Below are 15,445 nucleotides of genomic sequence, written 5' to 3'. Positions count from 1 at the left end.
TATGAAATTACCAGTTTAACTTTCTAATTAAATCAGAATATAAATAAGAAATATGGGGTAGAAATGTAATTTCACACAACTTTTTTTTTTTTTCAAAACATCACCTACATATAATCATAACTATCTCTAATTAAAAAAAAAAAAAAAACTTCACACACCCACATTCTCTATCACTTTCTTCCTCTCTCATTCTATTTAAAAAATAAAAATAAAAAATTTTCTCACAGACTTTTTGCTTGTTATCATATGCTAGTTATATATTATTTATTGTTTTGCTTTAGGTTATTATTGTTTTTACACAAATATATTTTAGAAAATAATAATCTTATTAAACACCCACTGGTGTTTTTTTTTTTTTTTTTACTTTTTGTGAATGTTTTTTAAATTATAGTTTTTTAAAATATATATCACACCTCTCTGTTTCTCAAGCGTCAGTACAGTCAGTACGAAAGAAGCAGAGTCCCTCTTCATCTGATCGATTCCCTCTCTCTCTCTCCCTCGCATTTCGCTGGGTTTTTCGTGCAATGTAGTTCCTTCCTCCACACTCGAGAAGAAGCAGGGAAGAATCGAAGAGTAATGGCCAAGTGTCACCGAAACGACGTCGGATCCGTAGTCCTAGACCGCCCCAACACCACCTCCTCCGGCCATTTCTGGCTCTGGTCGTCCTTCTCCGGCGCCTCATTCCGTCGGAAAATCTTCCACGCCGTCAGTTGCGGCGGCAGCTCCCGCTACCGCCACCACGACAATGATGACGAGGCCGCTCCGATCAGTCCTCCGACTCCTTCGGCCACCGGAGTCACCACCATCAGATCAATCACAACCAAAACCACGACGACGCAGTCGCAGACGAATGTTAAAGAGGCGGAGAAGGCTGTGAAGCCGAAAGCGAAGTCCGAGAAGCTCTCGGATCTTCTGAACCTCGCGGAGTTTTCGGAAGCGGAAAACGACGCCGCGACGAAGGAGAAGGTGGAGGCGCTGGAGGAGCTGAAGCGCGTGGCGAAGGACCTGCAGGCGGAAGACGACTCGGCGAAGAGGAAAGAGGCTGCGAGCAAGGTTAGATTGCTCGCCAAGGAAGACTCGGAAGCCAGAGCCACGCTCGCGATGCTCGGCGTCATTCCTCCGCTCGTCGCCTTGCTCGACTCCGACGACGCCGTTTCCCAGATCGCGTCGCTCTACGCTCTGCTCAATGTCGGGATCGGCAACGACGTGTGAGTTAAAACAAACCGGAATAATTGGATTTTGATCTTCTTCTTTTTTTTTTTTGTTAATTAATCGTCTTAATCTCTCTCTGATTGTTCTTCGTGCATGCAATTTTTGGTTTAATCAGCTAATTAATCTTTGATTAATTCCTGTTTATTTTCTGTCATTTTCACGTCATCATGTTTTATTCTCCGTCATTTTCAATGTTCAGTAGATTTTCAAGTGTTTTTGCTTCTTAAACGAAATTATTTAATAATTATTCTGAATCGTTCTTATCCTGTAGCTGTTGATAGTATTTGCAGATTTGTGAAATGAATGCTGGTTTGGTATCGCTGTGCCCTGAAAAAAAAAATATTTTTATTGTGCTGAGAATAAACTCATTTTTACTGTTTCATGCGTTTAGCTTTTTTTCTCTTAAAACTTTGAAAATAAGTTTTTTTAAGTGTTTACACATTTTTTAGCTTAGTTTTTTCTTTTATACTCACTTTTTATAAAAGCAAGTCAGTATCAAACTAGTACTAACTGCTTTCTGCATAAGCACTTCTGTTGGGAGTGCTTATCTATGAAAACATTGTAATTTTTAGAGCTGAAATCCAAGTGCTTCAGTGCTTTTGAAGAATCACTTAGCTGCTTCCCTGACTCATAACCGTTTTATGCTTTTCTTATTATCACAACCATTGGCTTCAGTGACTTGATTACTCTCTGCATTTTTATCAAACGTGAATATAAGTGCTTCTCGACTCTAGTTGTAATAAAGCACTTTTAGGGCTTGTTTGAAAGTTCTTTTAATTGACCTTAAAGTGCTTTTAGAAAAAAATGTTTATTGGTTCCAAAAGTACTTGAAATGTGCTTCATCTCAAGTCATTTTTCAAGATTCACTAGCATTTTTACTAAGCAGTAGTTCAAAAATATTTTCAACAAGAGTTGTTTTAGTCATTTTAAAAGCACTTTCAAACGAATCTAACTTTTTAAAGAAGCACTCCTAAATTTTCAACTTTTTTTGGTTATTTTCGCATCTGAATCGCGTTTACTGACACATTGTTTGAATTGTTTCATTCATTTTTTTTCTTTCCGATGTTGTGTAACTTGTAAGTTCATCAACGCTTTTTTGGACCACCCCTTTTCTTCAGGAACAAGGCTGCTATTCTCCAAGCAGGGGCAGTGCACAATATGCTGAAGCTAATTGAATCCCCAAACCCTCCAGACCCATCAGTTTCAGAAGCTATCATTGCGAATTTCCTCGGCTTAAGCGCGTTGGACTCAAATAAACCGATCATTGGAGCTTCGGGCGCCATACCCTTCTTGGTTCAAACCCTCAAGAATTCGGACAATGCAAGCAGCTGCCAAGCCAAGCAAGACGCCTTGAGAGCGCTGTATAATCTGTCAATCTTCCCATCCAATATTTCGTTCATATTGGAAACAGATTTGATCCCGTTTTTCCTGAATTCGCTCGGAGACATGGAAGTGAGCGAAAGAATCCTTGCAATTCTAAGCAACGTGGTGTCTGTCCCCGAGGGCCGAAAGGCAATTAGCAGTGTGAAGGATGCATTTCCAATATTGGTTGATGCATTGAACTGGAATGACTCGCCGGGGTGCCAAGAGAAGGCGTCGTACATTCTGATGGTAATGGCACACAAGGCGTTTGGGGATAGGCAAGCCATGATCGAGGCAGGAATGGTTTCGGCATTGCTCGAGTTGACGCTTTTGGGGAGTACGTTGGCGCAGAAGAGAGCCTCAAGGATCTTGGAGTGTTTGAGAGTAGATAAAGGAAAGCAGGTTTCGCAGAGCTTCAGCGGGAGGAGTATGGGGGCAGCGGTCTCCGCTCCCATTTGTGGGTCTTCATCGTCTTCTTCAAACCCGAATGTGGGTTCCAAGGAGTGCATGGAGGACGAGGAGGACACGATGAGTGAGGAGAAGAAAGCCGTGAAGCAATTAATCCAACAGAGTTTGCAAAACAACATGAGAAGGATCGTGAAGCGGGCGAATTTGCCGCAAGATTTCGTCCCCTCAGATCATTTCAAGTCGCTCACCTCGAGTTCAACCTCGAAGAGCTTGCCGTTTTGAGGGAATCAGAGCTGCCAAGGAAGATCTAGAGATTGAAAGTGAAGAATTTGTGAAGTTAGTAGTCTTGTGTTCCTACTTCAATTCCAACTTCTGGTCTGTTGTACCTTTTGTTAGTGTATGTATTTGTTCAAATATGTATAGTGATTGTAATTATAATCCGAGTAGAAGAAACTTCGGTAAAATTGTCTAATCAGTCAATTAGTCCGATAATTCAATATTAGTCACAAAAAAACATGTATTGACATGTTATCCACCATCAACTTGTACTCCATAGTGTCGATATTCTCGATACTTCGACTACGCAACTGTCAATAATGTGTCCATATCTTTGTCAGCGAAAGGTTTATGTAGCAAGAAATCATGGGATTTGACTCAAGTTTTTCCCGTAAGATGATGCGATCACTTTCAATCGAGATTTTTCTCAGTGGCAAAGAAAGGAAAATGAGAAAATACAAGGGGTGATTTGGTCATAAAACATTTTTCTCTGAGCATCCCCGCAATCATGGGGTCAGTTTTCAACTCAGACTCACAGTACTGTTTTGTCCAACCCGTTGGACCCACCCAAAAATTAAAATTTGCTAATTTCACAATGAGATCCATTCAAAATTTCCATCGACCGAAGATTTGGACCATTCATTCAAGAGAGAACGACCATTCATTCAAGAGAGAATCAAAGATTCGGACCATTCATTCAAGAGAGAAAAAAAAATCGGACTATCCGAGTTTTTTATTGGGTAGATTTGGTCGGTAAGATGGGCTAATATTGAAATTAAATGGTCCGAATTTCTCAGTCTACGGGATCTAATCTTAAGTGAACTACTGATGGAAGGGTTGTCGGCCATTTCTAATGCATATGATGTAGTGACTATTCAGGACCTTTCTTTAAGCATCTGGGAATCTTTCCCTTGTTTTTTGTAATTTAGGTTGAAAAAAAATGAATTTATTACATAATTTGCAGTAAGATCTCCTTCACTTCTCTCATTAGCTTAATACTGTATTAATTACCTTCTTAATTATGTATGCTTTAACCTTGTTTACTGGTTTTTCTATTTAACAATTTATTTACAGATCTGAAGAGAAGAACGTGCAAATCGATAGCCATTCGTCATTAACGGAAACCATCGAGTTTTCGTTCTCAACTGATTTACACGTAAGGAGTTAAATATTTTTTTCACATAATTTTCATGGCGGTGGTGGAGAGATTTTTTAAGGTGCTCAGAACATGAGGTGGTATTTAATATGTTATTATAAAATTGGCGATAAGTTTTTTTACTTTTCAAATACTCCTCTACTTGTATAATAACATCTAACATTTGCACCCGTATTTTTCGATATACTAAAAAATCTCTGAGAGATTTTTCAGTGTGACCATCACACGGGATGATTGTCACAGCCCGTCCCGGGAATTATATATCGGGAGCGTGAAATGACTATTTTACCCTCGACGTTACTTAGGTATGTGTGTATTACGTTTTGGAAAGTGTATGGTCCCTAAGCTTTTGGAAAATTGTTTAAGTTAGAAATATATTGAAAGTTGATTTTGTTATGTGTGGTTAGGGATTTAGGAAAGGTTTTGGATGATGTGGATTAGTTTGGACCACACAGGATCTCTCTCTCCTTCCCTCGTGTCTTCTCTGTCTCTCTCCCTCACGATCTCTCACACTCCCTCACACCCAAATACGTACGGCACACCCAAACCCTCCAAAAACTCGACGGATCGAGGCAACCAAGGTATGCATCTTCATCCTTTTGACGTTTTGAGTTCATTGGTACTAGTTTTAGGAAGCGAAACCCTCGAAATCACGTAGAACCCGAACCTCCATTTTTGAGTTACTGTTCATGCACACGTAAAATGTCATGTTTCAGGGAATTCTAAGCTTGTAGTGAGCTTAGTGAAGTCCTAAGGAGGCTCGGAGTACTTCGTTTGAAGGATTTGGACGTCGGGATCACGTGGTTCCATTTTGGCCGAAATTCTTGGGAATTTTCCGGTGAGATTTCTTGATTTTTAGAGCCTTAAACTAGTCTATCGTGATTCTAAATGTTTGGGGCTTCAAATTGATATAAAATACGAAGAAAATGGGTGAAAAACGAAGGAGAACGAAGAGTTTTAAAACTCGCCGGAAAACGGCCGCCGGAAAAACCAGTCTGGCGACCCAAGGAAGAAGGAGGTGCGCGTGGGGGGCACGTGGACCCGTGTCACGCGCGGCGCGTGGGGGCGCGTGAGACCTCCTAAAATTTTTCTAAAAATTTCCCGACGCTCGTGACGTCGAGTAGGTCGATGTGGTATATTCATATACCCAAATTGAGCATCGTATGAGAAGTTATTTCGAAATATTGGTGATGTGTTTAAAATTAACATTTTTATAGTTGTTTCGCATATAGGTGAGACGTATCCCGAGGACGAGCGCATCCAGGGACGCCACGGGGGTTACGACCCGTCGACTTATCAGTGAGTGGGCAGTTTTGATTTCGTATTTACCTATATACATTTATTTTCCCAGAAAATACGTTTTTATGAAAGTTATGAAATTAATTGCCATGCATGAAATTATTGAGATATCTAGCTTGAGTATTGATGCTTATATATGTGAAATGACGCGGTGGACGCTCAGGTGAGTTTATTTATTTTTCAGCCGAGTTATTTATATTGAATTGCTTTGAAAGCTCATGACCTGCACCTAGGTGATAGTGCTTATACTGTTATTCACCACACCGCACGCTCGTCTTGGATCCAAGTAGGTGGATGTCGTACAGACCATGTGAGGGTTCCGACATGCCAGTCGTACAGACCATTAGAGGGGTTCCGACTGGTGGGTGACCTTAGATATGCGCGCTGATGATTGATGTGAGAAGCACTAGAGCGTATTTATACACCTGTCATCGTACAGACTACCTTATGTAGTTCCGAGTGACGTGCAGAGTTAGACCGTACAGGTCACCGAGGTGACTCCGGTTGGATGGGATGTTGAGCTTTAGAATCAGCCGTACAGGACCATTGTAGGGTCTCCGGTTGACTTATTATTCACCTGATTGATATTGATACATTCTGATTATATTTTGGGCATGGCATATCATTTCTGAGATATTATGATGATGAATATGTATTGAGTTATGAGGTTGCGTATATATATATATATATATATATATATGTTTATATACTATTTTCTGGGAAAGTATACAGGTTTTTACGGCGAGGGGATAAAATTGTTTTAATGAACTGTTTTGGAAAACTATTTGATTTTACTAACCCACTCATTTTGTTTTGCGCCCCTCCAGATTCTAGTTTAGCGGTTGGTGGCTCTCGAGGTCTTATTCCGCCTTTCTGACAGACTTTCGACATGTAGGACTCACCTGAGGGTGATGTATTTTTATTTTAGTCCTACTTGACTGCAGTTAACCTATGCTCTGAACTTATGTGTTTACTTTATAACTCGTCCGGTTATGTTCGTAGGTTGATATGTTTGAGTTTGGTTTGAATTTCTGCTGATTTATGTTGTTGTTTTGCTTCCGTGTCGCGTCTATGGTTACGTCACGCCCACGTGACGGCCAGCACACCTGGATCCTCCGGATCGGGGTGTGTCAATGATACACCACGTGTTGCTATATAAATGGTGATATATGTATATTAAAAAGTTAATAACTTAAAAAATGAAATTTCTTACCACTTACATAAAAACACGTGGTGTACCATCCGTATCCCGTGACAACTAAAAATTTCTCTTGACGGTGGGGTGACGAGCCTTTTAATTCTTGTCAATTTATTTTGGAATTCACCTCGGTATCTTTTGCTAGGAGGAGGATTCTCTACCATTCTATTTTCATCCCCTTCTATCCCCTTCTCTCACACATTGTTTTTTATCTTATTATCTCTATAAAAAAATTAATATAAGATGTTGACGTGACTTAACTGTGACCGTTCAAATAGAAGAGCATGGAAGGGTAGAGAATCTTCTGCCCTTTTGCTATGTCCTTGAGTAACTTTCCATTTTTAACCAGTGTCCTTACTTTCCATTTTTTACCAGTGTCCTTTGTAAATGTGCAATAATTTGGTTGGCCCATCAATCGAAAGTTGAAGTAAATTTGATTTTATGATTTACCTTTATCCGCATAGTATTTTTCTAACTCAATTAAAAACACATGAGAGCTTACGTGAAACATGCTTCGTCATTATGTGTATGTGACATTCCCCAATTTAAAAACGTTATGTCAACAGAGAGAACTATGCATGGTTCAAAAAAACGCACATAATATTGTATTGTTGGACTAAAACGCGCATGTATATATTTAGTTTTTTAAGTATGAACGATATTCTACTTCGAATCCATGTTAAGAAACAGAAGGCAAGTTTGAAGAAGATCATAACGATCAAGATAATCCACCGCTAGCAGTCCACTAATACTTCTTTAGTACAAATGTATTTATTAATATAGAAGTGGGTAGGTTGAGCACTAGGGCCCCTGCAGCTTCTGGATTGACCAGCAAAGTATATGGTCTGATTTGAATTGTTTATAAATGAACACACAAACTGCAAATGCATGAAGGTGCTTTCCGGTGAAGGTAGGTCAAGATTTTAAATGCCATTACGTTTCTAGGCAATAAGAACCATTTATTTACCAAAACAAGTTCACAAGAACTCCGGGAGGATCCTCGTCGGATCCTCTGAGAATTCTGAGAACCCTCCAATTACATTCATTTATTGTACATTGTGCGGTCATAAATTATTGTAAAATTTTTATTTAAAATTAAATATAAACATTACTTGATAAAAACTGACCGCATGATGTACGATGAACGGAGATCCTCACAAAAGAGGATCCGGCAAGGATCCTCTCTCACATCACAGGAACTGATCTAAAAATAGGGTTTTGCTATTAATTAATTAGTATTTAAGGTGTGTAAGTTGCATCCTCCCATGATAAGTGCAATTGATTTTTGGGTATAACCTTCTCAATCTACAACAAACACTCTCGTGCCACCCAACAAATATCGATCACATAATGGCACAAAATGGTATATAGATTTTCGGTATGTCAAATAATTCGGTTGACATAATATGATAACGGTTTGCCATTTTATTATTGGACAATTTTTTTGGCCTAAATCTAATTATTTTTTAAAGGCAAACTCAAGTCCCAAAACGTTTTTTTTTCTTCTCAATTTTGTGTTCTTTTAGCTCATATTTTGTAGCCTAAAAGTGTCATGAAATAAAATATTCATCATTCATCTTTATGGAAATTACTTTTTAGATAAAATTTAATTAATAGGAAACTGTTATTAGTACTCCAAAAATTTCATTTCACACTTTTCATTAGTGTTTTTTTTTTATCCAAGTATAGAAAGTTTGGAGTGCAAGTGTCAATAACAATTTTCAATTAATATTAATTACAATATATATAAAATTATACATAATGTAATTATATAATATTGGTTACATATGGTATACTAGCGTTGATGGTTTTGGATATCATTACGATAGTGAAAATGTATACTTTGGTACAAATACTATGTCACTACAAATTGTTACAAAATTACAATACAAATTTGGTATGATACGGTTAGTAATTTAATTGGTATAGTAATTTGGTAAAATTTAAACCCCTACGTGGAGCTGTGAAGGGACACTTTCTCCTTTCAAATGCGAGGAATTTTCAACATTTAATTTCAACCACCCAACTAATCAAATTTAAGTGTAATGCTGGGTGAACCAAATTTTTATACGAAATTTGAAAACCATATGATGTATCACCAATGGAAAATAAAAACGTCAATCAACACCTAAATGATAATTCAATCTTTAACAACCACGTCATATGGTTTACAAAATTTGATCCAAATAGTTAGTCTATGGGCTGGTTTGATATTGTTGTACTTTGAAAAAAAACTGTTTATGCTGTGCTGTGAGAATAAGCTCATTTTTACTGCTTCATGTTTTCAGTTTTTTTTTTTTCACCCAAAACTGTGAAAATAAGCTGCTTTTAAGTATTTACCAAACATTTTTTTGAATTTTAATTTTTTTATACCCATTTTTTATAAAAACATCGCAGTATTAAATCAATACTATCTAGCATCACTCCAAAGCTAAACTTTTTTAATATGCCTCCCGCCAATAATTGGCCGATATTTTAGTTGGGAAATCTCTTTTGAATGTGTAAGTGGTGGAGGGAGTAGTTTTAGGGCTGATTTGGTATTGCTGTGCTTTGAAAAAAAGCTGCTGTGAGAATAAGCGGCTGTGCTGTGAGAATAAGCGGCTGTGAAATAAATCAGCAGAGCGTTTGGTAAACTTTTTTTGTAAAAAAGCTTTTGGAAAAAAAAGTAGTCTGATAGTGGGTCCTTTCATTAAAGGAGCAATGTAGCTCCATGTGCTTTGAAAAAAAGCCAGTTTTCCAAAGCTACAAATAGCAGCTTCAGCTTATTCTCACAGCAGCTTCCAAAATAAGCCATTTTTTTTCAGTTTACCAAACACCTAAAACCCTCACAGCTTTTTTTCATAGGTGCTTTTTTTTTTAAGCACCTCACTCCCAAACTAGGTCTTAGTCACTATCCACCATTATTTTCCTTCCCAATGAGTACACTTCTAGTTCGATGTTAATTCCATCGTTTGTCGAAAACTTCGATAGAGCCGCATGGTTAGTTCAGCTTTTATTCTGGTGTGGGATCGGCAGGGCCAAAACACACGTCGTTCATATTTTTTGTGGAAGGTGTCCTACAATTATCGTGATTAAGAAGCTAACTCAAAGTTTTTCTCAGCAGAGAATCTGATAAGACCAAAATACAGATGATCTATATCACCTCTGCCTAAATTTTTCTCATGTCACGTCATGTTTTTCCATTCTATAACAACGACAGGATTACTATGTAACTTTATAACTCGGTTAGTTAGAAGCATTCACTCGTAAAGGCCACGTGTTCGGCTCACCCGCCCTCCCAACTGTTACCATCGTTCATGTAAAGGAAGTGAGCGAGGACCACCAGCACATGTAAAACGTTGGCCCAACACATGGAAAAGGACGGTGGCGTTGAGAGCGATGGATGGGTTTACAACAAGAAGGTAACTCCTGTGGTTAAAGGCTTTTTCTTCAATCAAACTATGCACCCTGAGACGGTAGCACTTATCCAAAGTAACCGTATCGACGCGTCGCTTCGACAGTGACTAAAAACGCTTTCAGATAGCCAACAACGTTATAAGAACATTTAGCAGAAAAACTAAAAACGTCTTGTGAATTGTAAAAGCAGTAAGCGGTTTTTAGTGCTTTAAACACCTACCTAGTACTTCACCAGAAAACACTTAAAACCTTTGATAAATACGAGTGATCAATCAAGGTAGTGATTTTCGTACTCTTCTTTTCTCCCCATGCATTGCTTCATGTTTTTTAAACTTCTAGTATAATCAACGGAACAACGGAAAGAACAGCTAGAATTATTTGATTAATAAAGCAGTGAAACACAAATACAGGGATTTACGAGTAAAACAGTATTAACGATATAAGGTAACAGATGGTAAATCTTAAAACATACTTTTCTTCATTAGAACATCCTACTATAACTGTTATGGGACCAGGTACCAGCTACCAAAAATTCCAAAGCCCGCATACCTGTTTTCATAGAGTTATTCGTCCTAAATGACCAACTTCTACTTAGTTTCGGTGACTGGAAGGTACACGCCTTCTGATGCCAACCAAACATTGTCAGCGCGTTTATCTTTCACACCACAAACCTGCATCATGGCAAATGGAATGTATTAGCACAGCTTTAATAATAAATCAAGGCATAAAGTTCAGCCGACACATTTCCAGACAACACAAATAAAATCGTCTACAACTGCCATAGATAGATACGACAATTGTAACATATTATTTCTTGCACATTTTAACATTCAGAAAGATTGTCACTAATGACTTTCAAGAAGATGAGTGAAGCAATCGTTTATGCTTAAGTTGAGACGCAGATTCATATTCCATTAAACTACAGAACTTTGTATAATTGCGGGATGACGAATACAAAATACGACCAGAAGATATCATTATCGACCGTAAGTTAATCCTCATCAGGACATCTAACTATCGAGTTTAGGACATAATTAATAATCAGCACCATTATCAACAATTCAAGCAAAACAAGTTAACAACATATTTGTAATTTCATTCTCATTTTCATAGAAATGTGGTTGAGTTTAGGTTATCTCACCTCCTGCTGTCCCCCAGCTATGCGGGTGTACTTCTTGTCATGACTATGTAGATAAGCACCTGTGTCAACATGCTGGAGTCGAACCCTTTGATCTTGCTTCCAGGTCTTCCCACTCCCTTCAATTGTCAGCCTACAAAATACCATACCAACACAATGCATCAGAAACACTGATGAGTGATGACCAAGACAGGCAAACTTTTTACGAACATATCAATTTGCCACTCACCTCCAGTGATCACCGGTATCAGATTCATTTTCTCCCCCGAAGCAGCTCACCTACATCCACATCAACTTATACAAGTCACTGAACCTAGTAACAATCCCAACCTCGTCCATACTCGGACGGAAAGAGATTAAACAGTCTACAAATGATACTCAAAAACTCCATAGACAAATCAAGTCACAAACTTTATGCCATTCGACGCGTCAACCCAATTCATAGTTACAAACAAAAAAGTAATCACAAACACAACCACACAAAAAATTTGGTAAGAAAAATAAAGATTTTCCAAACCTCTTGGTTGCTAGAAATGGGGGATGCATGCAAATGGCTGTGCAGCCATTTCCTAGTCTTCATGTGCTGCAACCTGATGATTGTCCCGCTCGGAATGCTATCGCCTTGCTTGGCAGAAGTTTCCAGCTCAGGTTTAACAATCTGCAAAAAACCCAGTTCAATATCTGCAACAAAACACCACCAAAGACACAGAGAATGCGAGAGAGAGAAGAAATTGACATACCCAGTAACTATTAGCGTCGTCGACATTGGGGAAACCAGTGACAGACTGCTGACCGCTACCAGAGCCATACGGCACGTCGTGTGAATGCAAGCGAAACTTGGTCTTCTCGTGCCTGAGCTTCAATACGGTGCCGTACGTGACCTGCCCAGATCCCATTTCATAGTATCAAAATCTCCAAACAAAACAAATAAAAAATCTAATCGGAAATGGGCGGCCGAGACGAACCTCAACGCCCTCGGCGGTGGAAGTGGTGGCTGCGTAGCCAGTGTCGAGATCATCGAGGTTGTAGATGAGGAACACAGCTAAGCAGAAGAAGCCTATCGCCATAACGAAGAGTAATCCTATGAACCAGTTCCGTTGCCAGATGGGGAAGTCAGGCTCCGAAGCCCGGCTGGGTATGATGACTCGCCCCACGACCCGACGCGGCTCGGCGGACGACGACGGCGTGGAAGAATTGGAAGGTTTTCTTCGCGTCAAACTCGGCGAGCCTGGAGGCGCCACCGTGAGACTTCCCTGAAAAGGGAATTCGAATTCTTGATTTGGGATTTCGGGGTTTCGATCTGTCACTGCGACTCTCTCTCTCTCTCTCTCTCTCTCTCTCTCGTCGTCTGTGATTTGTTAATGTGCCTGTTTTTCTGTACGGCGGACGCTGCTGCTGTGACATGTATTCAGCGAATGGGAGGTTCACACGTGGACGTTTGGATGACGTGGAAGCTTGTTAGTGGACGTATCGTGTAAGACCACGTTGCGGCCCAAATACTTCTAGCCAGCTTTGAAAGATTGGGCTGAGCTTTGTTGGGCCTGTTAATGGATTGGGTACGATTCAAGCCCATTATCTTTGGTACTCACTGCCCCCTAGCCGGCATTTTTCCCGGAGTGTTTTTTTTACTTTTTATTTATTTATTTTAAATTTTCTGCACCCACTCTTACGTTTAGGCTTTGATTTTTTTTTTTTATTAAAGAAAGCTAATAAAAAAATGTTTGAAAACTTTAAGTTTTAACAATAAGGACAAAATAAAAAGTAAGGTGAATAGTATCAAGATTGACTTTTTAGTTTAAAAATGTAATTTTTTTGTTAAAATTAACAATATTAAGAGCTTTTCGTTATTTTATTTTTTTTAACTAGTGTGTCGTAGATGAAAAAAATAATGTATAAATGAGTTTGAAATTGATTTACCTGTAACACGTAAAACCAAACTACACCAAAGAGTTTCAAATTCATTTATCTATAAACTCGAGGTGTTGCGTTGGTATCCCTCCACCCAAAATTTATTTTTTTACCGGTACATAAAAGCTCCAACTTTCTGTTTATACGCCACCCAAGCATGACATGCAAAATCGTAAATGTTACATGACTACTGACATGTTGCGATGTAACATAATATCCAATAGATTATAATTAAATTGATGAACAATACTCAGTCGCTCATGATTTACGTTAGAGCAACTCTATCTATGGAGCCTTCCTCCCGGGTAATCCATTATTTAATCCATCATATTGAAAAGTAACTGCCTTTAATGAATAGTAACTACCATTAATGAATAGTAATTACCATTAATGAACAGTAAATTGTCATTTACATCTCCACCCTTGGAGCCCTCCTCCCCTGACAATAGGTAATAAAATATTAGTTTTTTTTGTTTGTTTAAATAATACAAAATAAAATTATTTGTAATTTCGGATAAGAATTTTTAAATCGTTCTCGTTGCGTCATGTGTCATTATGGTGTAAGGTAGATGGAGAATAAGTGGTATTTATAGAAAAGTAAAAAGAATTTTTTACAATTTTTTTCAGATTTTTTTCGGATTTTTTACATTTTAAAATTTTTTTTATTCAAATAATTAATCTCTGTCGTTGGATTTTAAAAAATTTGAATTCCAACACTCCAGATTGTGCCACGTGTCACAACTGTAACTTTTCTTAATTTTAAAACTATTTTTTTATTACCCTTGCATCGGACGGCTGGTATTTAAACTTTTTGGGATCGAACGGACCGTGGGAAGCCACGTGGCTTCTCATCGGTCGCTGGACATCTCTGCGCGCGTGGGCCCTGGCCCCTGATTTCCGGTCGGGTGACGTGCTCCCACTTGCGAGTGAGGGGCACGCACCTGACACAAAAAAAAAAAAAAAAAAGGCTTGGCCCTCAGGTTGCAGGCCCGTCGATTCCCCACCCCCCGGCCCTCAGGCTCCCACCCTCACTCGGGCTCTCCAAGGTTGGAGCATTGTCCACCGAGCCTCGGGCCCTTTCCTCTCCCTTGTCCCCCGAGCAATGTCCATGGGTGGACTTGCTCTTATGCTACAAACATTAAAAAAAAAAAATTGAATTAAGTTTCCAATTCTATAAATAAAATTTTCTTAATAATAGTTTTGGTAATAAAAGTTTCCATAATTGATATGTGTATATATATATATATATATATATGTATATAGAAGTAGAACGACCTCCCTCCCTCCCTAATTACACATGATTTTTTATTATTCATCCCTTTTTCCCGCTTAAAATTTGTTACATTTATCTTTACTTATAAATTATAAATTTAGATCTCTTTACCCATATATGATATAGTTTTACATCTTAGCGCTCAACTAATAAATAGAGATTGAGCTTCAAATCGGAATGAGAATCTCACATAGTTATGACGTCATAGGCCCGTCGTATGATTGTTCCAATGATATATTCAATCAAGCAAGGGTAAAATAGTCACAATTGTTATATTTTATTTTAAATTAGTCTAATTAATGAGAAGGGATATTCGAACTCGGATGAGTAGCATGAAACATATTCATTCTAACTAATGCAGCTAGTCTTCTACGTGATGCAAATTTCGATCACAAACATTTAGGACTAAGATATTTGTAACAAATTTACTTTAATACGACAATATTAATTGAGTTAGAAAATTCGAATCAAATATTTTCAATAAAACTATAAACGCTCTTAATCACTTTACTTATAAATCTCATTGCATAAATCATTTCGACGAATATAATATAATATATTTCAAATGTCTATTCCTTTTTATCCACTTACCAAAAACTTCGAAAATTCTTTCGTTTTCAATAATTTATTCACTCGAGCAAAAAAAAAAAAAGAGGGTCTTCCCAAGAAAAAGGGAAAGCAGCATCAAATCCTACGGTCCAAGGACGCCAGGTGGTCCCCATAGGAAAGATTCAAAGGCGGATTTGAAATCCGAAATTGAACTCGAATTCACAAATCCCGCGGATTCCGAAAGTAAAAATAAAAACCAGAGGGATCCAT

The 15,445-nt window shown here is 38.3% G+C and overlaps 2 protein-coding genes and 1 long non-coding RNA gene across 3 annotated transcripts; 2 read left to right on the top strand and 1 right to left on the bottom strand.

The window, feature by feature from the left end:
• Positions 1-311: 311 nt before the first annotated feature.
• Positions 312-3,520, top strand: LOC103410586 (U-box domain-containing protein 7). Its single transcript, XM_008349271.4, has 2 exons — positions 312-1,208; positions 2,331-3,520. Exons 1-2 carry the CDS (start codon positions 577-579, stop codon positions 3,262-3,264), a joined length of 1,566 nt encoding a protein of 521 aa, XP_008347493.3. The 5' UTR covers positions 312-576; the 3' UTR covers positions 3,265-3,520.
• A 2,102-nt stretch (positions 3,521-5,622) lies between these two features.
• On the top strand, positions 5,623-6,706 carry LOC139198433 (uncharacterized). Its single transcript, XR_011583906.1, has 2 exons — positions 5,623-5,713; positions 6,541-6,706. It is a non-coding gene; the product is annotated as an uncharacterized lncRNA (long non-coding RNA).
• Positions 6,707-10,665: 3,959 nt separating this feature from the next.
• Positions 10,666-12,824, bottom strand: LOC103440741 (stromal cell-derived factor 2-like protein). Its single transcript, XM_008379438.4, has 6 exons — positions 12,411-12,824; positions 12,186-12,326; positions 11,963-12,103; positions 11,675-11,724; positions 11,449-11,578; positions 10,666-10,978 (listed from the first exon to the last, which is right to left on the bottom strand). Exons 1-6 carry the CDS (start codon positions 12,510-12,512, stop codon positions 10,895-10,897), a joined length of 648 nt encoding a protein of 215 aa, XP_008377660.1. The 5' UTR covers positions 12,513-12,824; the 3' UTR covers positions 10,666-10,894.
• Between the last annotated feature and the right edge of the window lie 2,621 nt (positions 12,825-15,445).

This window comes from Malus domestica, chromosome 08 (assembly GCF_042453785.1).
Source record: "Malus domestica chromosome 08, GDT2T_hap1".
NCBI classification, from domain to species: Eukaryota; Viridiplantae; Streptophyta; class Magnoliopsida; order Rosales; family Rosaceae; genus Malus; species Malus domestica.
The sequence above is the reverse complement of the archived record's forward strand: the minus strand, read 5'-3'. Positions and strand labels throughout refer to the sequence as shown.

What these genes read in the sequence shown, in the direction of transcription:
- LOC103440741 (XM_008379438.4), bottom strand. Translation starts at nt 12,512, where the DNA reads ATGGCGATAGGCTTCTTCTGCTTAGCTGTGTTCCTCATCTACAACCTC. An exon ending in ACGACGCTAATAGTTACTGG is followed by an intron (nt 12,104 to 12,185) that starts GTATGTCAATTT and finishes GGTTTTTTGCAG; the next exon opens with ATTGTTAAACCTGAGCTGGA. An exon ending in GATACCGGTGATCACTGGAG is followed by an intron (nt 11,579 to 11,674) that starts GTGAGTGGCAAA and finishes GGTATTTTGTAG; the next exon opens with GCTGACAATTGAAGGGAGTG.
- LOC103410586 (XM_008349271.4), top strand. Translation starts at nt 577, where the DNA reads ATGGCCAAGTGTCACCGAAACGACGTCGGATCCGTAGTCCTAGACCGC. An exon ending in GTCGGGATCGGCAACGACGT is followed by an intron (nt 1,209 to 2,330) that starts GTGAGTTAAAAC and finishes CCTTTTCTTCAG; the next exon opens with GAACAAGGCTGCTATTCTCC.